Source organism: Crocodylus porosus, unplaced genomic scaffold (genome assembly GCF_001723895.1).
Source record: "Crocodylus porosus isolate Cpor-Errol unplaced genomic scaffold, CroPor_comp1, whole genome shotgun sequence".
In the NCBI taxonomy this organism is placed as follows: domain Eukaryota; kingdom Metazoa; phylum Chordata; order Crocodylia; family Crocodylidae; genus Crocodylus; species Crocodylus porosus.
The window spans coordinates 89567241-89593494 of record NW_017728947.1 but is presented as its reverse complement, the minus strand read 5'-3'; the positions used below and the strand labels follow the sequence as shown (position 1 = coordinate 89593494).

Here is a 26254-nt window from a genome sequence, read left to right as displayed (position 1 = left end):
TATTGAGGTCCCTTCCGACCCTAGCATCTATGAATCTATGAATCTATGAATCTATGGTGCTCCAGGTGCAGGCTGAGCTGCTGAACTAGCTCCTGGATTGTGGCCCAGGTCATCCAGAACGAGTCCAGCCACTGGCTGTCATTCCAGGTGTGCTGGATGACATGGTGCCAACAGTCCCAGCTGCCAAGTTGGGCTCAGAGGTGGTGGGGCTGGATCCCCAGAAGCTTGTGGACAGGAGCTGTAGTGGCATCCATGGGGGCATCATCAGTGTCCCTGCCAGGGTCTGGGAGGCGAGCCAGGGGCTGGTAGCCAATGGCCCAGGAGCAAAAGGGCTCAGGCTGGGCCCTGAGCCCAGGTGTGCGGCCACGCAGCAGGGTCAGCCAGATGGGGCTGAGGCTCACCTGGGCCAGGAGGTGGTCAGTACGGCTGAGGAGCAGCTATGGTGCGCTGGGCCAGGCTCTGGGGACAGTGCCCTGGAGGGCTGTGCCAGCAGGTTGCAGAGTGTTCCGGGCCAGAGAAACATGCGGTGAGGGAGCAAGGTGTGGGGCAGCCTTTTCAAAAGCACCCCTAGCACCTGGGCAGCTGTGGCCAAAGTCTGCAGCTCCCTCTGGCTGCTGCTGCAGGGCGCAGAGCAGGGCAGGAGCAGCCCTGGGCCTGACTGCTCCCATTGGGCACAAATCTACCCCCAACAGGACACATGTGTAGATGTGTTCCCAGCCAAAGCTTACTATGCCTGAATTTACAGCGCAGTAAGATTTGGGTACGTTAATTGTATGTGTAGAGGCACCCAAAGTGTAGTAATGTCCAACCCGCAAAAGGATATCAGCATGTGAGCAGCGTCTGCAAGGCCAGGAGCTACGGGAGGCATTTAGCTGCTGCCAAGTCAGGGCTGATCAATACCTCCCCTGAGCAGGCAGCACCTGAGTAACACAACTCGGCTCTGATACACTCTCTGCTTTGATAGATACAATATTCCAGGTAAAATTCTTTGATGCTGACTCAGGCAAAAGTCTCATTGACTTCCGTGAAGACAGCAGCATGGGTGAATGATGCACTGCCAATGTTTATGTGTAATAACGGCAAGACTGATCATTTTTACAGTCCTTAGGAAGCATGCACCCTTCTCACCTTTTCCTGTGCCAACAATAAAAATGAAAATTCAGCCTGTGTATTTATTTGTGACCCCGTGTAACACACTGAATTCAGCAGAATAATCCTTAGTTTCAGTTGGCTTTGATCCAGGCCTTGCATGACCTGCTTGTTCCAGTAAATTAATACTGGCTCAGATTCTGGGTCAGCAAGATGCGGCACTAACCCAGCTGCATGCAGCACAGGGTTATCCAAAATAGATGTGCTTTTCTTTACAGAATTCCATGTGTTCAGCAAGCCTCTCTCTCACAGTTTGCCTTTCCGGGTAATAGGCAGTTTCACAACAGTTCTGTGGAAACAAATGACTTACACAACCGCACTTGTTCCAAGGGTAAAGTCTCCTGAAAGGTTATGAAGTGCACTTCATCTGCTGATGGATCATGTGAGAACCAGCACTTGAATCACTTAGTAATGGTGCTCTGACTAATCAAATGATACCAGTGGATCATCAGACTGGAAAGTTTCCTTCTGTTAAATTGTCCACCCAGTTTCTTTTGGGTAGAAAGGGGAACTGCAAGTGGCACAAGTGCAGGTGATCAGCATAATGAGACCAACTAGTTTTTAAAGCAAACATTTTCCCCCACTTTTGCCACAGTTGCTACCCAAACTTCCAGCTCCATTTGAGACCTAGGGCTGTCCTGCAGCGGGGAACGTGGAGCCTTTTGTTTCCTGTTCATTGGTGATCAAAAGTTGGCTTGGTGGATCAGCTTGGTTTACAAGAGATGAATTGCTTGCTTCAGTACCATCTGTAGTGCAGGTGAAGGCTGAATCACAGTTAGCACACAGTGATGAGAAGCCAGGGATGTTTCTCTTGCCTCTAAAGCTGGTCTTTCCACCGAGAAGACCATCTCGCTTCATCTGGCAGTTCACTGCTGACCTCTGCTGAGGCTTTAAGCGTCGCCGACAGAGATTAGATAAAACTACTACAAATACAATGGCTCAGGGAGCTCCCAAGTACGTATGGGAGTTGCTTGCTGCTTCAGGGGCCTGTCTGCAGTGCAGCTGGCCTGATGTTTGCTCAGTGCAATGGGAAAGTAACCACTCCCCTCCCTTCCTGACTCTCTTGGAGGTGGATGGTGCTTCAGGATCTGCTACCAAGCAGTAGAGAACACAGGGCCTATGTTGTGCCAGTTGGATTGGGGTTCATATGCTCTGCCATTGCTAAAGCACTGTCACAGTCCAGAGTCCTCATATCCTGCTTGTAATTCTGACAGAGGGCTTGTCCATGCTTAGAGATTTACTGAAATAGAGAAACATCCCAGAATAGCTATTTAAGTATAAGCTCCTGTGTGGACAGTCCAACTCATAGGTGCCAAGTACATGAGGGCCCAAAGGCTCTGGCCCCTGTAGGGAAGAGGCACCCATCCCTAACTGGGTGGGACAGTCGGTCCCAAAATGGGAACATCAAGTCCTGGCCCCAGGCTGCAAAACTCTTGGATAGTATGCGTCCTGGATTCCCAGTATCATACAGAGATCCAGGTTTTCTGTTTACAGGGGTGCCATGTGCATGTGTGCGCACATACACACACACGTGGCCAGGAATACAGCCCCAGGCAGTGGTGGAGAGCAGCTTCCCCAGCTGCCTTCAGGTAAGTTTATGGGGGGGGTGCAAATTGAGGCCCCACAGTGAGGGAAAGAGTGGGTCAGGGGCTGGGCCTGGGGGCATTGCCCAACCCAGACAGTGCATGGGGCCCAGGGCCAGGGTGGGGAGCAGAACAGAGCCATAGACAGCTCTTCCAGGGGGCAGGGAGAGTGGCTCCCTGCTGCTGCATGCACTCCCAGGGAGGGAGGCATAGGGGGCATATGGTCCCCAGATCTGTGCACAGGGTGGGGGAGGATGGAGGCTGCCTGCTGCGGGCTCAGGGCTCCCTGCCCTGCTGCCCTTCCCCTGGGCTCCCTGTGCTGGTAGCAGTGCTATGGCGAGGCACCCCCTTGCCCACCTGGCAGCAGTGAGGGCAGTGGCATGGAGATGTGCCCCACACTGCTGCTGGGTGGACAGGGGAAACTTCACCATGGTGGTGTAGGGCTCGCAGAGAGAGGGTAGCAGGACAGGGAGCCCTGAGCCCACAGCGGGCAGCCCACATCTGCCCTGTCCCGTCCCCCGCCATGGGCTCTGCTCAGCTCTGCTTCAGCCGTACCACCAGGGGGCCGGGGCATCATCTTAGACCCTCCTCCCACAAAAGTAAAAGTCACTCAATGCCAGAGTAAGAACCCACACAGGGTTTCACGGTGAACTAGCTTCAGGCCTCACTATTCTGGAATAGATACTTTGGTAAATTTCCAGTGCAGACAAGCCCTTAAACTGATTTACTGCCAACACGGGACATCAAAAGCAAAGCACTGGGGCAGCAAGAGTTCATGTTTATCTTAGGATGACAGATTTATTTTTGGAAGATCTGAAGTAGAGGCTGGGGATCCTGATGATCCCTCTCAGATCATCTCCTCAGATCTTGTAGTATGGCTTGCTGTGTGGTTTTTATCTTTTATAGTGCCATGAAATGATCTATGTGCCCTACACACATATGAGAGAATTACCTCCCAAAGATCTTAGAATCCAGTTTGACCCACAAGCAAGTCCATAGTAGCCCTATCCCTGAGAATAAATAGCCTGACATTGGTTTCAATAGGAGATATGGTGACCTCTAAAAATCAAGCCAGGAATTTACATAGCTAAATAGCATTTTAGGCCAAGATTCTGAAAAGTAACATCAATTTTTGAACACTTGACTTGGGATTGGTTAGAGACCTGATTTTTTTAGGGCACAGCTGTTCATAGCTTCCTGAAAACTTAGACCCCTTTAAAGAGCCTTCAGGTAGGCTTCCAAAAGCACTACTTACATCTTGCAGTCATAACGTGTGTTAAATTTGAGGAAGTTCAGTTGGAAAATCTCAACATCTCTAGTCTGGCAATAGTATGGCCTGGTTTCCACAACTGTCACAGAACATCTCACATGACCTATCCCTCCAACTCCAAAGTCCCATGTGGACGCTGATTTCCTAGGTCCCTCCAACGAAGAGGAGGTCTCATCAGTTCAATAAGGAAACATGTACCATTTCCCTTACCCAATAAGTATGAAGTCTGGCTATTCTCCTCTACCCGTCCTCAAGTGGAACCTGTCCTACTTTTCTACCTGTACTTTCGCATTTTATCTTGATCCCCATGGGATTTATGTTAACCTCATTAACCATGAATTTGGCAGGGTAAAGATACCCTGATCAGGTTAAGGGCTTTGGAACACAACAGTTTTTCCCTTTGGGATTCCTCAGTGCCTGTTACAGAAGAGGACCAAGTATAGGAACAGACAGAAAGATACAAGGTCATTTATGACAGCCCTCATGTACTCTGTGCTGTCTTGTGCTGCATGACAGCTTGAATTTATGTCATCTAAGCATAAGAGTACGTTAAGAATTGAACTGATTGGGAATGCATTCAGATCTCACCAGTAATTGTAAAGCAGCAGAAATAATTTCAGATTGGGATGGCTGGCAGGAGTTTGTACTTAAATTCAAATAATTCTGATTTTTAGTCTTTCGAAGATGGAGCGTACACTGTATTGCTCCAGAAACCTGGAACATCCCAGCAACCTGATGAAGAATGGGACTTAGCAGATTTAGCATTTGGTAAGAAATATACACATTTCAGACTCAGATGCCTAGCAAGTTAAATCTAGACTTTAAATCTTCCCAATATGAATGTATTGAGTGGGTGCATCTACACATGCAATTAAAGCGAAGCAATAAACTCTGGAGCTTATTGCTCCAAGGTTTATCACTCCTGGATGCACCATTTGAATGTGTGCCTAGGACTGCGGCATGTTGAACTGGCACCAAGCTGAACGCAGGCCTGGTGTGTCAGCCTGCCAGCCTGGAGCTGCTCCCCCTGGCTCAACATGCTGTAGGGGCTGGCTGGGGCATAAGGGTGCTTCAGTGTGGGGCCAGCTAGCAGGCAGCCCCCTTACTGAAACACCCTCATGCCACCAGCCTGCCAGGGCAGTGTCTGTGCATGTGTTGCTGCAGACTAAAAATCTCTGTAGCAGAAAAGGACTTGGGGGAGTCTTTACACATGATCTGGGGTTGGGGGGGTGCTTTAATTGGAGCAGCTCTCAGGAGCTGGTTTAATTAACGCGCTCATAGCATCTCATGTATTCAGTGTCCCACACTTCAGGGTACTTTAACTAAAGCTTGTTCAATGAGCTTTAGTTAGAGTGCTACTGCTACTGCTGCCATTTTGAAGCACAGGGACACTGAATACACGAGACGCTGAGGCTGCTGAAGAGTGTTACTTAGCACACTCCTGCAGACTCAATTAATCAAGTCTGCTCTGACATGTGCTAATTAGCATGGGCATGTGTCCAGGTGTTCTGCATTTACAAGTCCTGGTCCCAGGCTGCAAAACCCTGCTGTGGAGTTAATTAGTTTACTCCAGCCTGATAGGGCTGCATGTATAGACATGCAGTGTTTATTGTGAAGCTAATTAGTCCACTGCTGCAGAGCTAATTGTTCCCAGGGGGAACATCTACACAAGACATTTACTGAGGGGTTGAGTAAGCTCTGGAGTTTATTGCTTCTGGTTAACTGCATGTATGGAAGTGCCCAGTGGCCACATCTACATGTTCAATAATGTGCCAGAGATGACACGTAGGGGGAGCACGTGGGTGCATATGCACCCCACTACACTTAGCGATGTATCCCATGCAAAAAGGCACAACTGATACTGTTAGTGGCGCCTATGGGCGGTCGCCGCTTGTCACCCTGCCACTGGCACCACCAGTGGCATCTGCGGGCAGCCCCTGATTGCTCTTGGTCAATGCTGCCAGCGGTGCCTGCAGGTGGTTGCTGACCCGTGGTCGGTGCTCACACCCCTGCCGCCAGTGCCAGTGGTGCAGGAGCTCCCTGCTCCCTGCTGCTGGGGTCCTGCCACCACCGGTGCAGCTGTGCCCCCCAGCTGCTTAATGAAGTACTAACTAAATGCACAGTAACTACAGGTACCATGCAGCAGTGCTGGCACATGTTTTTTTTGTGATGCTTACTGCGCAGTAGCCTAATAACAATGAACTAGTGTATTAGCATGGTTTTTGACTGGCATGCTACTTTGCAGTGTTATTAGGCTACTGTGCAGTAAACGTCTCATGTAAACACACCCAGTGTGAAGTAGTTTACTGTTCCAGGAGCAAGATGGAGTCCCATGAGGTCCTGTGAGCTACGCAGATGAGGACATGTCTGGACATTATTAATCCCAAAAGATGGTTAGACTGAAAAAGAGACACAGATCCATAAAGCTCTTCTGCATGGTTTTCTGTCAGTTATCTGTCTGCTGTTGGTTGTAGCAAGCAATTATTCTCAGCTCTAGCACCTGCAGGGAGTATGCAAGCTGTCCGGGGGCTCGTCTGGATAAATTAAACAAGTGTATCCCAATGGCTATATGGTGCCAAAACTATCATTAAAAGAAACAATATTTTGCTCTCAGTGGTTTACCTGCCTCCACAAGCTACAGTGACTGATTGTTCATATATGTGCATAATCCCAGGGTAGGAATCTCCATCCAGGAGAATTCAGAAGGGCAGTAGCTTGGTTTCCAGTCAAAGGTGGAAGTATCAGTTGCAGAGGGCAACCTCCCATGGGTGGCAGACGGATTTCATTTCCCCACTGCACAGTGAGTACCTGAAATTCAGTCACCCTGTCATTGCACGGATATCTTGTATTTCACACATGGAGCTGACCAAAGTCTGCACGCTACATATCACTAGGTATGCAGCACCTTTGAAACTGAAGGATCCCAAGGGATATCACAATTTATGTCTACACACTTCCTTTCAGAAGTGGAGGGTGTTAGCTAATTGCATAACATGAGTGGGAAGGCATATGAGTCACAGACCTTGGGGCAGACCTTGATGCATTACAAAGAACAGACCAGTCCTGCACGCAACGGATTTGGTGTATTCTCGGTTCCTCATTTGTCCAAAATAGCTTGCCTTCTCTCAACAACACGAACTCAGGACTCAATAGAATAGACAATAACAAGTTCAATGGCATCATCAGTTTTTTGATGCAAGTTTGGCTGAGGCACTTCACAAAGGAGTCAAAAGGATTTAGTTTAAACAATGCAGCAGGGGTGAAGAGAGAGAGGAGTAAACATTCCCAGCCCCAGGGAGCAGGACCATCCTCATTTCCTTTTATACTTGGTGATTCCAATACAAGGCAGGGGCCCCTTGAAAGTATATATGAAAATGTGGTAGGAATTGTGGAACCCAGGCCAATCCTCCTGCCCCTCCTAACATTTATATGCGAGTTGAAGCTGGCAGTAAGTTGAATGCAATCACTTGCACCTTGCATAATGACCCCTTTTCTAACCATAACTTTGTGGGGGGGTTTCCTGTCACTTGGCCTGTCCTGTGGATCAGATACTCCTGCTGTAATGAAAGTTAGATGCATCTTATCTCGCCTAAGGAGAACTGGTTCCTGTAAGAACATTAACATCAAGGGGAACTTTGCCTGACTAAAGACTGTGAAATCAGGCCAATGATGGATTCAAGCCTGCATTTAAGATGACTGCCATTTTCATTCTTCACTGAGGAGGCAGAAAACCTGCCTGAGGTTAGTGCAGGCATGTACTTTTGTACTGGGACATTTTTATGGGAAATCAAGTCTGCAGTGAGATTTCAGTGGTAGGCTCTGAACCCCTGAATAGAGAACTGGAGAGAGCAGAAGGAGCATTGGCAAGTTCAGTTTGTAACAGTATGGATTTACTCATGTTATAATACAGCATGGCCTGATGATATGATTAGATCATGGAAGAGAAGCATCCAATACTGGGTAAAAAGAGAAAGGTTTTTTTTTAAACTTCTTTGAACTTAAGCTCCTTCACAGATCCATTTGATATAAAACAGAGCCTGCTGTGTTGGGCCTTGCTTTTCACCTGAACCTTTTTATGCTATAAAGTTCTCCACAACTAAAATGTTATTTTGCAGTGATTATAACATATCATAAGTGGAAATAAATACATTTAGCTGGACATTATCATACAACATACGTAATTAAAACTACTGTACATCTAATAGGAGATAGACATGATTCAATCTGCAAATATGCACCAGTGGAAATGCATAAATTCCATTTTTTCACTGAAAGTACTGTATAGAAGGGATTACAAGTGCATGTACAGTATTAGCGTGCATGTTCTTTTGTTGCCTATATTTCACATGTGTGAGATGCCAAGGTATGTATGGAGTTTTGCTGCATAACACAATCCTATACCACTGAATATATCAGCCATGGCCCAGAATTTATTCAATTCAGCCTTGTCCAACAAGCCAGCACTGGGCACAGGCACCAGTTAAGCCCTAAAAATAGGGCTTAACATATGCACAGGCCTTGTACAGGCACTCTGCATGGAGGTCACTATTCAGGTTGTAATGGGACAATTGTTCACCCTACTGTAGAAACTCAGGAGCAACTGGCATAAAGCTCCATTGGCTACTTATGATATGCAGAGTTTAATCTATTGGCATACAGAGGTTTTGAGGTTTAACACTTCAAGTTTAAGTATGAAGATTCCCATGAAAGCTGCATTTACTTCTGCAGCTGAATTCTCCTGAGAAATGCCCTGGAATCAGACAGCATCTACACTTAGCATCCTGCCCTCCCCTGCTAAAAGGCTGAGCCCCCAGTAGCTTCTGATGTTAGTGACAGAAGCTCTCATGAGATAACCTGTCTCAGTTCTTCAGAGATACCTCCACATATAGTATAAGAGTTCTCCCACTATAAAAAGTCTGGCTCTTTGATGACTAGAACCTGGGTTTCTTCACTGGCTTTTGCTTTATAAATAAAGTGGAAATCTTTCTTGGGTTCAAATTTCAGCAAGTAGGATTTTATGTGATGAGGGAAGGCATCGTCAGCGAGCTGCAGGCATCTGTTGTCCACCTCAACAAAGAGCCCATAGTCCTGGGGATCTGATACCTCAAACTTCTCAGCACATTGCTGGCCTAGCTGCAGCGTCGTCGTGTCATTCCGGGAGGCCAATGTCCTTGTCTGGGACTCAGGCTCCATAAAAGAGATGGAGATGAAATCCTGCCAAGACAAACAAGCGGGAGATCTAGCTATTGAGGCTTTCACTTTAGGAGATACCAGTGATGACAGCATATTAGACACGGGCCCGGGGAGCAAAGTTCAGTCCAAATTCAGACTTCCCTAGAGTCAGGGATGTTTCAGTGGTAGGATTTTGGTATGATTTACTCCGGCAGGGGAACGGAATGTGTTACTGTATTTACTCGATTCCAACACAAGGTTTTTCTTCTATTCATCTTGGGAGAAATAAAGCTTTGTCTTAGCATCGAGTATCACAGTTGGAAGCTGTGAGATGCAGCTGTGTGGGGAGCCCAGTTGGGGCAAGGACAGCACCAGCATCCCTGCCTGCCTCCCTCCTCCCATTCCCTTCTTGGCAGGGAGCCAGGCAGGGAAGGAGGAATCTGCACCCTATTGCTATGTTCTCCAGCCAGCCGTGCTCCTTGTAGAGCAGCTCCCAGCTGGAGCAGTCAGACGCAGCTGTAGCAGGCACCTGGGGAGTTCCAGAGCTACTCCGGTCCCACGCTGCGGTGAGCAGCTACACGGGGAGCCTGGCTCTGCAGCATGCAGAGTGCTCCTGCTCTCAGCCATCAGGGGAGACAAGGCAGGTGGGAGAGGAGCTGGGCAGGGAAGAAGGAATCTGCCCACAGCGGAGCCAGGCTCCCTGCCTAGGTGCTTCCTGAGTGACTCTGGGGCTCACCCTCCCTCTCCAACAGTAGGGAAAGCAGCAGAAGGGGAATAGGCAGGGAGGCAGGAGGTGAGGAAGTGGAGGTGATAGTGGGGGACAGCAGGGAGCCAGAAGTGGAGGAGGGCAAGCTGCCTTCATCTGCTTTCTTCCCACTTATGCTTCCCCCTCTGCTTTCTCCTGTGCCTTTTTACCTCTATTTGCCGTCCTGTCACCTGCCCACCTCCTTTGACTCTGCTTTCCTCACTGCTTGCCCCTTGCCACAGTTTTCCTACTGCAGCAGTGAGGGGGACAAATTTAAGGTGACCCTCCAATAATTAGGTTTTGGACATGGAAAATTATAACAAATTTATAATTTCCCATGTCTAGAATCTAATGGGGGGGGGGCCTTCTTAATTGAAAGTTGTATTTGATTCTGGTAAGTACAGTATACATCATGGAAAACACACACACACACACACACACATATATATACATATGTATCTTTCAGGTGTAAAAGTCAAGTGTGATGCCAATTTTGATCCAGAAAAAAGTGTGCCTCAGGTATCAAAGTTTGGGAGACCCTGCAATAGCATAACTGAAGGGGCTGACTGGGGCAGTACCTACAGACACCACCTTTGTTGGGGGGCTACAAAAGTAGCTACTGCAATCTGCATGAGGCATCTGGCACTGCCCCGTACATCGTGGCTCCCACAGGTGTGAAGCTGCCCTGCTTCACCTCTGCTATCAAGCTCTCTCCCCCAAAGAATACTCACTGTTATGCCCTGATGCAGAAAATAATTAAAAGAAGTGATTAGTCCCATTGAAGGCAGTGGGACTGCTCACACGCTGGAACTGGATCATCTGTTTAAGTCCTTCAACATGTCACAGCCTTGTTGAATATCTCCTGTGATGCAGTCTGTGCTCTTGGAAATAGTTTCCCCCCCAACACTTTGCCTGTGGTACACTACCCAGCAAAACAGGAAGTAAAATGGTATATGATTAGCATGAGTAAGTCCTGCTCTGCCTCAAAACTAGAGGTCTCCCAGACTAGGAGAAGACTTGCTTCATTGCAGTCCTCCCACCTCTGTGAGGTAGGGACAACATGGGATGGTGTCTTCCCCTTCTTTCTTCAGTTGGAAGGTACTGAAAGAGCGGCTGCTGTGAGATGGATTCCAATTGAACGTGGATTAGGAGAGCAATGATTGCATACCGCCCCCCAGGGAACGCTCGAGTCACAGCTCTAGGCAACCCACGGCCACAGGCGTCCTTTTCATCCAGAAGGATTAAAAATAATGCAGCCTTTTTGGTCAGACAACTGAAGAGGGGAAGTTGGGAAATCTTGCAGGTTATTTTGCATATGACCTGGTAGAGGGATCTTGCTTCTGAAAAGTGAGGCCTGACTCTAGAAAGGGAATGGATAAAGATGCTACAGAACTACAAAGTATCTAGACCATAAGTGACCAAGATATGGCCTGTGGGCTGGATCCAGTTCACGAAGCCATGCCATCCAGCCTGCAAGGCTCTCCATGGGTCTGAAAATGTAGAGGTGGAGGTGTGGTGGCAGTGTTAACTGCTGTGGCTCCTGAGCTGCAACAATTAATGCTTCCACTGCTCATTGTACTGCCAAATTTCTGTACCTGCAGGGAGCCCTGAAGGACAGATGATGTGGCCCCACATGCCAGATCAGGCCTGCCAACCATCCCTATGCCATTCACCTGGCTAGATGAGGTGGGTCAGATGACGTAGGTTCCACTGATCTAGATCATTCCCTTGCCAGGAAGGGGCTCTTCCCTCCAGCACATTTTGTAGTGCTCTGGACTAGAAATAGTCCAGTTTCTATTTAAATGGCTCAAGTGAAGAGTAAAAGGCTGACAGCCTACACAGCTGATCTGTTTGTGATGAGGAGAGTACTTGTTAAAATCTGCATTGCTTGAGCCAAGCAGACCTACACACTGGAGGGAAGTATGAGGAACATATTCTCCACATCCATTAAGTGCTCCCTTGTGCATGCTGGACAAGTCACTGTGGGCACGTCTACACAAGACATTTACTCTGCAAATGACTAATTAACTGCATTAAATTCTCAGTGTCTACATGTGCAGCCCTATTAGGGAGCACCAAACTAATTAACTCTGCAGCAGGCTAGTTCTTGTAAATACAAGTCCTACCCTGCTGCAGAATTTATTTTCGTGCACAGCATCACACATGTAGATGCCAACCTAGCTGGCTGGGGCACAAGGGTGCTTCAGTGTAGGGGCTGCCTGATGGCTAGCCCCATACTGAAGCACCCTCGTGCCCCAGCTAGCCCCTCTGCACCACACTGAGCCTAGTTGGAGCAGCTCCAGGCTGGCAGGCTGAACCCCCAGGCTCCCTGCCAGCCTGTGACCTGGCTCAAAGTGCTACAGTCAGGGCGCACGTGTAAGTGGTGTGCCTAGGAGCTTCCCAGGAGCAATAAACTGTGGAGCAATAAGCACTAATGGCACATGTAGACAGTCTGTCAAGGAGTCATAAAGCCTGAGCAAAAGGATCTTTGCTGCCACCTTGTGGTTGAACACAGAGTATTGCAAACAGCTATGAACATTCATTCAGTGCTTGTGGAATGCCTTGGGTTGCCAGGGCATTTATCTAGGAATACAAGACAGGAAGCAACACTAGAAGTTTTCTTACCCATGAAAACTGCTGAAATGTCCTGGAAACACAACTAGGAAGAAGAAGGCAACTTAGTCTTTCTGCCTTTTTGCCAGCCTCTTAATCCTTGACCAACAACATGGATGCTAACTTGTATCAACTTTGAGAGTGTTTATTGTGATGTGTGCACTTTCCCCCATAGCAGGTGGACAGAGACATCTATCTTATCTAGTAACATTTTTAAACCACAGCTGATATAAACCTGCTGCTTAATGATATAAGGAGGAGGAAGAGATAAGAAGCAGGCTTGTTTGAATGTCTCAACATTAAGGTAAAAAGGGAAAAATCAGGGATGAGGCCAGAGGGTTTAATCAGGAAGAGGAGGCAGGTGATACCTTTTTTTTTAGTAACTCACAGAAGCATTAAAAAATTAGGACCTGATGTTAATGGCAATTTAATTACCAGACTTCTGTTGGAAAAACAGCATAGAAACACCCCATCCAAAAACTTCTTGGGATATGCTGAGGGCAACTTTTTGTTTGAGGCGGCAAAGGATGTGTCAATGGTAACAGCTACGTTCTGTTTGATTCTTATTAACTAGCTGAAAAGCTAAAGGTAGAAGGTAATTTGGGTTTAAGTGATTCCAAAATGAAAGAGTTCCCTATAGAAGGAATAGAAAGAATGAAAGCAGCAGAACAAGGATAACTGACTTCTAAAAAGCAGGCTTGAACACTTGGAGAACTGGTATTTTAGGGGATGATAATCTAAGAGATAAAGGAGTGACTGAAAGAGACTATTATTAAAAGCACAATGGAAATATCCCAATGCAGAGGAAAGATGCAACCTATAGGAAGAAGCCATTATGGCTGCATCGGCAGCTCTTTCATAACCAGAAAACTACAAAGGGAAGAAACAAAAAGTAGAAACACAGATGAGTATGCAGGCAGAGTGTGTGTGTGAAGGCACCAAATCCAGAAGACTTATGCACAAAGCAAGTTACAGCTAGTGAGGGCCATAAGAGGCAATGGGAAAAGGTTCTAAAGTTGAATTAGAACATGGCTGTCCAGCTTCTGAGTGGCCAAGGACCCCCTCGTAACATCCCACAAGGGCTGAACACAGGTACCCCCTACCATGTCACTGACCCCGCACCCTGGCACACTGTGCCATGTGTCCCCCCACCATACCAATCAGCATGTTCCCCCCATGAGCTCCAGGGCCAGAGCTCCCAAGCTCTACATACTGTCCCACGTGCCCCTCCCCACACTGTAACATGCTGGCATGACACACAGGGTTTTTGATTCCCGCCCCCTGCCTAACTGCCTTGGCCCTGTCAATAGTAACGCTGTCCCCTGGACTGGGAGCCCAGGGGCCACAGGTTAATGCTTTAGGGGCCACATGCAACCTATGGGCTGCCTGTTGGATAGCCCTGGATTAGAAATAAGGAGAAGATGAAGAAAGATATTTGTCCATTACTTATCAAGGAAGAAGAGAACGTAACGGATGATACAGGCAAGATTGATGTACCCAGTGCCTTCTTTGCTTCAGTTTTCACCAATAAAGCTGTGACTGGATACTTAACCAGATCAATTTTAACTAGGGAATAGGAGTGAAGGCTAGAATAGGGAAAGAACAGTTTAGCAAAGTAAATAGGGTGATAACATTCATCTTAGAATAGTCAAGGAATTAGCTAAAGCTATTTCTGAACCCTTGCCTATAGAGGAGATCCCAGAGGCCTGGAAAAGGGCCAACGTAATATTTAAGAAGGGGAAAAAGGAGGATGTGGGGAATTGTAGACCTAGAAAAATACCTGACAACCAGAAAAATACTGGGACAAATTCTGAAACAACTGATAAGAAGCTAGGGAATACTGAAGTGATAAAAACAGCTAACATGGAATCATCAAGAACAAATGATTAGGGGTATGTGAAGTGGGCCCTATATGATTCAGATTCAGATTTGGCCTGAATCAGGGACAGCAATTCGATTCGTTGATTTGGATCACTATCCCTGATTCAATTCAGTCAAATCTGAATCTGAAGATTCAATGCTGATTTGGAGAATCAGCAATTTGGACATAGACACAGCTTTAAATGTTTTTTCTACATACCTCGAGGTACCAGCATGGGTCATGAATGTTGCGATGCTGGGGCAAATGGAGCATCCCACAGGAGCGTGCAGGGGGCAGGGGCAGCACGCTGTCCGGTAAACCCGGAAGTGGACTGGAAGTACTTCCAGTCCACTTCTGTGTCCACCAAGGACCGTACACGTGCCCCCTCCCCCCCGGATCAGTGATCAGCCGCAGGGGGATTCTGGGTGCCTCCCCAGACCCAGGAGACACCAGTCGCCGAGCCTGTGAATGCTGGGGGGGCCCACCACGTACTCTCTGGTGGACCCAGAAGTCGACTGGAAGTGCTTCTGGTCTACTTCCGGGTCTGCTGCTGAGCACGCTGGGGAGCCCCCTTGCACTTCTGTAGGACGCTCCATGCACCCCAGCATCACAGCATTCACAAGCCATCAGCTACCTAGAGGTATGTAGAAAAAACATTTAAAGCTGTGTCTATGTCCGAATTGCCGAATCTTTCTGACTCAAGTCAGAGCGTTCCAATTTGATTTGGAGAGATTAAAGGTTCCTCTGATTTGATCTGGATTCGGAAATTCAGCCACCGAATTGGGCTGAATCTCCACCGAATCGAATCAGGGACAAACTTCGCACAGCCCTACAAATTATGTTAAAACAATCTAAATTCTTTCATTAACCAGATAACTTTCAAAGGGAAAAGCATAATATAGCTTGAGTTTAGTTAGGCTTTTGACACCATCTAATATGACAGTTTAATTAGTAAATTAGGAAAATACATCGTAGATAGAATTACCATAAAGTGAGTGCCTAACTTGTTGAAAACCTGTACTCTACCAGTAGTTGTCAATGGTTTGGTATCCGACTAGGAAAGATATGTGCAAGCTGAAAAGACTGCAGATAATATAAGGCTGAGAAAACAAGACCTAGGAGTTAAAATTCAAGGAAATGAGCATGTTCTGTCTAGAAAAGAGAAGACAGAGTGGAAGGAAATGATATCAGTCTTCTAATATGTAGAAGGGTGTTAGAGAAACTGATGATCAGTTTTTCCCCATGTCACCTGAAAATGGGACAATAAAAATTTGGCTTAATGCTTGAAGATGATTTAAGTAGCTATAGGGTGCTTGCACACACGATGGGGGTTTAGTTCGGTTTAGATCTCCCTAAATTGAAACAGTGGCCTTTAAAGAACCCATGGTTTCCACTGTTTCAGTTTAAGGAGAACTAAACTGAACTAAACCCCATCACATGTACACAAGGTCTAGAGGCCCAATCCTTAGAGCTTACCTGCTTCTCCCATGGTGGGGGGTGGAGGGTGAGCTGCCAGTGGGCCAAGAGGTCCCTGTGCTGTGGGGGACCCCAGTGCTTCACTCTGTGGTGGTGGTGCCTCCCAGGTGGCACCCACCCGCTGGCATGGCACCTGGCTTGGGCAGTCCTAGGAAGCGCTGCAGCCACTGAGGGAAGCAATGTACCCCCTGTAGCTGTGGAGGGAAACACTGGGCTCCCACACAGCTCAGGCAGGCCCCAGGAGTGGGGAAAAGAAAAGATCAGGTTCCTTGCCACTTTTTTTTTCTTCAGTTGAGCCTGCTTGCTCCAGCTGCTGCCAGGTTGCGCAGCTCCTGAGCTGCGCCTGGGGGGCGCCTCTGCTGCAGAGGGAAGCACCAGGGTCCCCTGCAGCTCAGGGAGCGCTAGGGCCACTGGCAGCTACCCACCCCGACCAATGCCCAGCCACCGCCACGAGAGAGGCAGGTAGGCTCCAGAACCCCATGCACAGTCCCTGCTGCCTTCTTACCACCTGGGACTGCCTGGGAATGGCTGGCTTGCCCCTGGGGCAGAGCAGCAAGGTGTGCTGGTGATGGGAGAAGGCGATGGGAGAAGGTGATGGGGACAGTGCACAGGATGCTGAAAGCCTGCCAAGCCTGAGCTTCCCTGAGCACGTTGGCTTCCAGCGCCCCGTGCAACATTGCACTTTGTTAGGTAGCAAACTAAAACTCTTCGGACAGGTTTTATCTTGCTACATTACAAAGTCATTTAAAGTGGAATATACTACTGAACATGCAAAAAGCAACACTATTAAAGTGGAATACACAGCCAAGAATGCAAACAGCAACGCTATTAAAGCAGTGCAAAAGGGCATTTAAGTTGCTTTAAAAGCCCATTTTGTTTCATATACGAAGGCCCATAGAGAAAAACTGTCTATGAGGGGATCCCTAGGGAGGGTGTAGAATTCCCATCAATGGAGACTTAAAGCAGATTAGACAAGCATCTATCAAGAAGGGCCGGTGTACTTGGATCCAACCTCAGTGAAAAATAATATACTAGATAACCTCTTAAGGTCTCTTCCATGATGCTATAACAGCATCCCAGTATGAACAAAAATAGCCTTGGGCAAGCCAGTTACTTTGGTGATTGCTCAACCTCAGTATCTTCCACTGCCTTTAGTAGCCCATCACACAAACTTAATAAACAGAATGTACAGTGAGCCATTAATTTCAGTCATGCCTTCTCTTCTACCAGCTGTATCACAATTGGCATTTTTATTCTCTGTTCCAGCTACAATAAATTTTAAATAGAGTTTTTTCAAAGTCTGCCTTATTGGTTAAGGGACACTTTCACCCATCAGTACATGTGTGCAACTGTCTGTCATGCTAATGGGAGTTACCTGCACAGATGATCTGGACGCCCGGGCCTTGTTGAGTGTTCTTCGCCTCTCCCAGCGGTGAATGGAGTCCTGCACTTCCACACTGAGCTGTCGAGTCACTGTTATCTTATCATAGTTCTTGATGTGTTCCAGGGCTCCATAGGTGGTGGTTAAATAATAGGAACCTAGGAACAGACAGAGAAGATCCCAAAGCAACATTGTAACTGAATCTACTGCTAATTTGTCTTTCCACCCTCTCTGCTTCCCTGTTCATTTAACTTCTACAAACTGTCCATATCTTGGATTATGGGTGTTGTAGGGTGGATTGTTTTATCTCCCTGTACCAGGGGACAACAGGGCTCTGACTTCTGTTGGAGTCTCCTGATGTTACCTCAGTAGAAATAATAAATAATTATCACAGTACACAGCATTCTGGTTCATGTAGCAGGGCAGGCAATGGAGGCTACTGAACTTGCATGTGTCATTCCCCATAGATAGATTCGTAGATTCAGAGATTGTTAGGGGATGAAAGGGACTTTGCAGATCATCGAGTCCAGTCCCCCTGCAGTAGGCAAGAAAAGACAGCTGGGGTCAAGTGACCCCAGTGAGGTGACTGTCCAGTCCCCTTTTGAAGATTTCCAGGGTAGGTGACTGCACCACCACCGGAAGGAGTTTGTTCCACAGTCTGGACACACTGACCATGAAGGATTTTTTCCTGGAACTGAGCCTGAAGTGGCCTTCCAGGAGTTTGTATCCATTGCTACTGGTCTTTCCCAGGGGTGCCCTGGTGAACAACTGTTCACTGAGTTCTTGATGTACTCCCCTGACGTAGCAGTAAGCCCCCTCTCAGCCTTCTTTTCTGTAGGCTGAAGAGGCCCAAGTCCCTCAGCCTCTCCTCATATGGCTTGCCTTGCAAGTCCCTGATCATATGGGTGGCTCTTCTCTGGACCCTCTCAAGTTTTTCCACATCCTTGTTGAAGTGCAACAAGAACTGGATGCAGTATTCCAGCTGTGGTCTCACCAGTGCAGAGTACAGTGGGAGTATCACTTCCTTAGTTTTGCATGAGATGCAACAGTTAATGAATGCCAGCATATTGTTTGCCCTGCTGGCCACAGCATTGTACTGCCAGCTCATGTTCACGCAATGGTCAGTCACTACCCCAGGTCCCTTTCGGCCATGGTGCAAGTCAAGTTGTCGCCACCGAGCCTGTAGGTATGTTAGGGATTGTTTGCCCTGAGATGGAGCACCTTACACTTCTGAGTGCTGAACTTCATCTGGTTCTGGTTTGCCCAACTCTCCAGCCTGTCCTGGTCTGCCTGTATCTGCAACCTATCTTTCAGCATGACCATGTCCCCCATAACATAGATGAATGAAAGCAATGGTGGCGTTGTTAAAGACACCTTCAGGTTAAATGTAGAATCACTGTAAACTCATACAGGATCTTCTTTCAGAGATAAACCAATTTCACCAGCCCTTGCCTTATAATGCAAGCTAAGGCATTTTGTTTTGTGCGTGTCTGGTGCCCCCAGTGCTAGAAATGGAGCGGGCCTTCCCACTTACTCAAAAAGAGGAGGATTACTCAAAGGATTGTCCCTCTGTGAGCATCCAGGCACAGGTTGGCCATTTATGGCTCACCCCATTCTGGGGAATGATTGGCTAGGTTGCAGTACTGCAGAGAAGGACCTGGAGGTTACAGTGGAGTACAAACTGAGTACGAGTCAACAGTGTGCTCTTGTTGCAAAAAGGCCAGCTATATACTAGGTTGTATTAACAGGACTGTCACTTGCAAATCAAGGGAAGCGATTCTTCTTCTCAATTCAGCACCGATAGGGCCACACCTGCAGTACTGTTGTCCAGTTTTGGGCCTCACACTTCAAGAAAGAGATGCACAAATTGGAAATAGTCCAATGCAGAGCAACAAAAATGATTAGGGGCCTGGGAAGTATGATTTATGAGGAAAGGCTGAAAGAATTAAGATCATGTAGTCTGAAGAAAAGAAGACTGAATGGGGATTTGATAACAGCTTTCAAATACCATTTTTAAAGAGGATGCAGATGAGCTTTTATCTGGGGCTATAGGGACAGGAATAGGAGCAATGAACTCAGCTACAGCAAAATAAATTTAGTTTTGAGATTAGAAGACACTTTCTGATTATGACAGTGATCAAGCATTGGAACCGGCTACTTAGAGAAGTCGTGGAATCTCCATCCCTAAAAATTTTCAAGAGCAAGTTGGACAGACACTTAGCTAGGATGGTTTAGTCAGGGATGATTCTGCCTTGAGCAAGGGACTGGACTATATGACCTTGTGAGATCTCTCCCAGGCCTACTCTCCTATGACCCTGTGATTATATGGGGATTACCAGTAGCACTTAACTGGCAGGGACCAAAAGCAGCTGCAACAGGGTAGAAGTTGGTAGCCTGTAGGCAAGTGGGTGATGAAGGGTTATGCTGGGACCATTTCTTTCACTGCTCATGAAACTGGAACAGGACTTCTAGCAAGTGGCCCTGAGTCACCTGCAGCCTTCACTGTTGGCAGTTCGACTAAGGGAATCCTCTCTTCCTCAGTGTGTGAGTGCCCTTGGAGACCCTCCAGGGCTGAAGCCCAAGCAGCCTAATGTGTGAAGCAGCTGATGCACTTGCTTCAGAGCATGCAGTGTACCAGTGTGCTGCCATACATCTGGGACATGACTGCACCACAACACAGTCAGCGATGCCCAGCCATGGGACAGATCTGGTATTGCTAGTAAGTACTAAGGAGCCAGTATCTCTAAATCTGGGTAAATAACCTTGATACTTTAACTTCCAGGTCTGTGCTTTAGCCTCAAAATGTTTGTTCCTCTCTAGGAGGGATAAGCTGCATTTCTTAGTCTGCTAGTTCATAATTTACACACAAGCATTTGTTTCCATGTTTGCCCAGTACATGCCTAAGTTAGATATGGGTCAAGGAGGTAGCGTTTGACAGCCAAAAATGAGCTTGCTTAGATGATGGATTCATGACTAGAATCAATTCAGTTTCAGGCATGAACTGTGACAGAATTGAAATCTTTTGAGCTCCTTATGTAAGAACATGGCCAAAGCCAGAAACATAACCACCTCCAAGCTTGGTTCTGATCAAAAGTTAACAATTAAGGGACAAGCTCAGATCCAAGGATTTCAACTTTGTGTCCCCCAAATTAAAATGGAGCTTAGCTTTGAGGTACTGAGTACCTCATCTCTGTTTCACAATTTTAACATTTCTTGCTGGCTTCCGAGTTTGTTATCTCCTCTCATTCTCAAATAAAAAACTCCAGTTGTAGATGATCAAAATAGTCACTAGATGGCGATTCCACAACATACAATTCTGGCTGCTGTGACACCTCTCTGTAATGTTTCCTCTTTTTAAACGAAACTCACAACAATTCTCATGGTTGGTCACACAAATGGTGTCTGGGAAGCACTTTACATAAGGACAATATGTTCAGAACATGGTTTTCAACACAGCAGTCTCCTGGCACAGGAGGCAAAGCAACAGTAATTTAATTGTCCTTCTTCAGAGGGATCCCACTACTGCAGTGAATGTTACTCCATAGGAATCCAGGCCTGGAAGGGACTTCCTGGTCCCTGATTATTGAGTCCAGTACCCTGCCACTGCAGGAAAATACATCATAACATCTTTTTCAAGCTCCATCTTAAAAATAGTTAGGTTTTTTGCTGCTACTGTTCCATTAAGAAAGCAGCTCCAGAATCGAATTGTTCTGATGGTTAGAAACCTTCTTCTAGTTTTTGGCCTATATTTATTGTCCAATTTGTACTCATTTATTCTTTATTTGTTCTTTGGCTTAAATAATTCTTTTCCTCCCTGGTGTTTCTCCTCTCCTCAATGATTATCATCATATCCCCTTTCCAACCTTAACTTCACTAAACACCTTTGGTCTCCCCTCATATAAGAGGCTCTCTCTTCCCCTCACCATCATAATAGCCCTTCTTTGCACCTATTCCAATTTAAATCCATTTTTCTCGAACACTGGTGACCAGAACTGTACACAGAATCTAAATAAAATCTTACCAAAGCTTTGTACAAGGGCATTAACATTTACCCACACTAGAAATACTTCTCATCATACTTCCTAGGACTGTATTTTCTATCTTCACAGCAGGATGATATTTGTGGCTCAAAATAATTTAATCCAGTTTCTATTACTCTAATCTTCAAGGCCATTCAGTTCTTTCTGTGTGGCATTCTAATCCTCTTCCACACCGTTAATGCCTCACTCCCTATGCACCCACTTTCAGAAAGGGCTACCACCCAAGCCAACTTCTCTGTCTGCTTTAGGGCAGACAGCCCTAATGCAGGAGAAGCATATGTGTGCCACAGCCCTTCACAAGCTTGCTGTGCAGCAGGTGTGCAGAGCAGTTTTACCAGGAGGCAGGAACATCCAGTTGAGAAGCAGTGAAGTAAGTTAAGGTAGCACCAGCCATGGTTCTCAACTGGAGATGTTGCAACATTCAGAAAAGTGAAGTGTGCGCTGACTGGAAAAAGGTTGAGAACCACTGATCTAGTTTGCTCAGTCTCCTTATGTTTGCCCTTTTGAAATGAAGAGCCTCAGCCACAGACTTAACTTTGTTTTTCTTTCCATTTAATTTTAACAGAATCAATTTAGGATGGCTTGATCCCTGGTTATTTTACATGAGCAACTCTTCTGTAATAACTTCACTGCTTACCAAAACCAAAACTGAAATAGCATCACCTGCTGTTATTTCAGCAAATACTGGGTGAAGAAATCTGTTGATTTTCATTTGGAAAAACTGGGCCCAACCATTATTAGCACCTAACTGTCTAATCTCTATCTATCCCACAAAATAATATAGTTCCCTTTAGTATTTTATTCTGTAATAATTCTCTCCATATCCAAATCCAGCGTTCATTACTACCCATACTTCACTGTCTTTAGATTGGTATGTATCACTTACGTAGCATTGCTAAAAGGTTTAGTTTATTACACAAACATTACAGGAAATGAACACTGTGCCTAATCAAAGACAAACTGCACAATTAAAGAAGCATAACTCTTTCTCATTAGAGCAATAGAAAGCATTGACAGAGTGTAGCACAGGAGTTTATTTTTAGACAGAGATCTGCTTACTTTACAATATCTGGGCTGAGGTCTTCAAGGGTGGGTGCCGCTGATATCCATATTTAGGCAATCTGGGGCCTTGACTTTCAGAATAGCTGGGCACCTGCACCTCTAACTGAGGTTAGAGGGTGCATCCAGGTTCTCAGCACTATTGACATTTTAGTGACTCATTATGGAATTTAACTTAGGCACGCACTTGTAAAAATTGGCCAAAGCATACAAGGGAGGCCCACCCAGAAGCCATCCCTAACTCTAGCCAGAGCTCCCGTTGTGTTCTATTGACACAGCATTCACTTTTCCTTTTTTTTTAAATGAAAAGAAGTACATTTTTTAAAAAAGAGAGCATTCCAGATGCATGATGGCTCTTTCATACCTTCCCCCAGCTGCAGGGCCGGGTCCATGAGCTCCATCACATACTCCACATTCAGAAGCACTTCAGTAAGGTTGCTGCGAGCCAGAACATACATTAGCACTGGCAGGAAGTCATCTGCACCATAAGGCTTCCCTGAAACAAAGAGTAACACATATGGGTATCAACACGCCTCACAGTAAGGTAACAGTTCTAATGCAGAAGTGGTGGCTTATTAATAGGTATGCGGGAAGTTTCCTATGGGTTATACCAACGGACAGGCTAACAGCTGAAAGATGCCGATGAAGAGAGGTTAAGAATTTGAAAATTAAATAATCAAGCAGAAAAACTAATAAAGAAGTCAAGAACAAAATTTCTAGCAGGCTCCATTTCATAATTCCTGATCATCATCTAAATACAAAATTATGAAATACCAACAAGAGGTACTGAGGGACTGCTGAGGATTAAGCTCTGCACGCTTGAAGCTCAAGGGTGCTGCTGTTCTGAAGTGCAGTATGTTTGGTTTCAGTTCATACCATCAGCAGAACTCTCAAAATGGATTACAAACTGTTATTCCCTTCGGCCCCCTCCTCATTCTCTATCTGTGGACAACGGAAAGGCCCCTGGAGAATAACAGAAACAGGATATGACAGGGTGGTTCTTGGGACAGGAATCATGCTTTCCTATGTTTCCTCAGGAGGTAAAGATTAGATCCTGTGTGCTTAGTTATAATGGATTCTCCAAGGAGGCTGGGAGCCAAGGGGAAGGTATAGTGTCCCGATATGCTAACACAATGTGTTTTTTTTAATCATGTTGATGATCAAACCTCTTCTAAGGCTTGGTTTGAACAATTGAAAACTGTATGCAAGAATGCAAGAATCACGGGGTCAGGAATAAAACAATGAAGGGTACCTCTGTATAGCCCCTGCATTGTGAGGGTGGAGAGAGAGCGGGGGCAGGAGCACAACTCCTGGGATCTCATTCCCGCTTCTCAGCAGTGCTGATGTATTTTATATTAGACAGTCACTGGTTAAAAGAGAGAAACAACTCTGGAATCTGAGTTGCCTTTCTTCCTAGCTGAGTGTCATCATCATTAGGTTACAAAATCAGGCTCCTTCTCTCTTTGTCCTTTTTCCTCTGGCCCCATGACCAATTTGTATCCTCAGCTGCCCAGTTGCCTAGCTTCAACAGAAAGGGGAGGGGGCACCCTCACCCAGACTATTCTACAGCTTGGTAATTAGGGCACCCTTCTGGGAAGGTGGAGATAGGTTTGAACCCACAGAGGCTGAGGAGAATAAGGAACATAAGTCTTCTACATCCTGGCTGAAGGTGTTAACCACTAGGCTGTTCTCCAATAGGTGAAAGCCATCACCAACACTCAGGTTAGGCACCTTATTTCAGAAGAATTTGGTATTCTGGCTCCCAAGTGAACAGAAATCTCTATGTGCAGCCTACACTGCTGAGACAGACGGGGGTTCAAGCACACCCCCATACTTAGCATTTCTGATTGGCTGCTTCTGTGTGCCTTTTGAGTCACTTTTCAGAGACTGATAAACCTTCCCATTGACTTTGTAAGGATTTGAGGCATCTATATTTGGTTAAACTGAATCATTCATGGCAGCGGGCATGCACCTAAGTATCTATGCTAAAGTGACCAAACTGGATATAGTCCTCAGTCTTTACATTTCCTTGGGATCTGATGCCTACAAAAGCTGATACATTTCCGAGCAATAGGTGTGCCCTGTCCTGCCTTCTGCCATCCTTTGGGTTATCTATCAAACATTTCATGCTATCGTTATTTCAGATGTCACAAGATAAGATCCACACAGAATCTTCACAAGATTCACTGGGAAGAGCATGAAGCCTGTATTTCCTGTCTACAACCTAGTTTCATATCCATCTCTTTTCCATTGCCATTCCTTTGATTCATACCATACAGAATATATACAATGAAGTTGCTTAACAAGCCAGCTTTCAGGTACGCAGGTATGTGCTGTCTTCACAATCCAAAACCCTCTGATTTCATTCTGAAATCACTAGGGTTGCCTGAAATGTTCATGGGCATTTTCTCCTTTATCTAACTTGTTCATGTCTGTTTGAGAATCATCTGTCGAGGTTCCACAGACAAAATCTATCCCTGACGTTAACTATAGTGAACTTGAACCCAGACTGCTTTTGGCAAACAGTCTGCCTACCCTTTCATGGTATAAATTCCCATTCCTCAAATGTTCCCCACTGACTTATGTCAAGTCTTTGCCATGAGTCAGGTTTCCTTATTTGTCATTCATAGTTAACATTGGTTCTCATTTGGCAGAGGAAGATACTTCACTAGAGATTCAAACAAAGATAAGCCTCATTCTCAATTTAAAAATCTGACTTTAAAATAAAGCAAACAATGTATCTGCTAAACAGACAGTGTAGTTAAAGTGGAAGAGGGCGAGGGTGTTATATTCACTTTTTCTAGTTCTAATTCAGGCCGTTTTTTACAGTGGGCCCAAACCGTTGAAGGGAACTGATGGTCTACTTGGTGAAAGGAGGAGTAACACTTTCTAAAAGTGCTAGCTTAACTACAGAGGCAGTTAACGATACCACTACAGGTTCAGAGCTGTACTGTAAAAGGGCTCCAGTGCTTAATTTGTGTCTGGATGAATGTTTTATTTCTCCTGTGTTGCTACGGCATCAGTTTCTTTGAAAGCTTCAATTGATTGGAGCCATGGTGCCAAATCCATTCTAGTCACAAATATAAATGCACTAGTGTTACAGCGGCTTTAATTTTTGTTGTTGAACTGCATTTAAGTTCTGCCTCAAAAGAAACTACGAAAGGAGAACCCCAGGTCTGATCTCACTAACCCCAGAGTAATCTGGAGTAATACTCCAGAGTCAGCAGAATTCTACCACTGTAAAGCCACCTACAAGTCAACCCAGCTGTTTTCCTTCTGCTCCTTCAAGTGCTTTAAGTTTTTAAATAGCTGCTGAACCATGTTAGACTTAACAGACCTGGACACTTACTACCCTAGAAAGGTAGAGTACTGTGGTAGCCTCTTCCTCTCCCCGCCTTCTCTGGTCTGGAAAGCCCATCTTTAAGAGTGAGAGGGTGGGTCATTCTTCATGAACAATCTGTATCCTCTCTGCTAAGTCCCCCCAAGAAGGATCCCAGGTTGTGATATGAATTCTTGTCCAGCTGGTGGTGAAGACTTGTTGGTTTACCAATCTGGGTGAAATCTGACGTGCAAAGTTCAGTGGCCACTTATCTATCCCTGAGCCAGCTGGCATTAACACAGGGTGACACTTTTCAAGGACTCTTTCAGAATTTCTCCATTCCTGTTTTATTGAATAAAATGTGGTTTATATTTACAATTAGGCTTTGAGTCAATTATTTTCATTGCTACTCATCTCATTTCCCTACATGCTCTGCCAACCAAGCCTTGTTATACATCTTCTAACTTTAAAACTTGATAAAAGAATTATACATGAAATATTTCTGCGGTCCCAGCTGTTAATTATTGAAATCTTTTACATACAGTGCCTTTTGATTAATGAACTCAAACTAGGCAGGTTTGACTGA

At 46.0% G+C, this 26254-nt stretch overlaps 1 protein-coding gene across 3 annotated transcripts in view; it reads right to left on the bottom strand.

Annotated features, from left to right (window-relative positions):
- Positions 1–1160: 1160 nt before the first annotated feature.
- Positions 1161–26254, bottom strand: part of RIN3 (Ras and Rab interactor 3) — a 112611-nt gene continuing 87517 nt past the window's right edge. The window contains exons 8-11 of one of the 3 annotated variants that reach the window (XM_019552438.1): positions 22714–22845; positions 17245–17408; positions 12545–12578; positions 9091–9216 (exon numbers count right to left, since the gene is read on the bottom strand). In XM_019552438.1, the coding sequence (XP_019407983.1) occupies positions 9185–9216; positions 12545–12578; positions 17245–17408; positions 22714–22845 (362 nt within the window). In that variant the 3' untranslated portion in view covers positions 9091–9184. Of the gene's footprint in view, positions 1439–7870; positions 9217–12544; positions 12579–17244; positions 17409–22713; positions 22846–26254 lie in introns of those variants that run through there. The other 2 variants (XM_019552437.1, XM_019552436.1) reach the window with 2 other exon arrangements.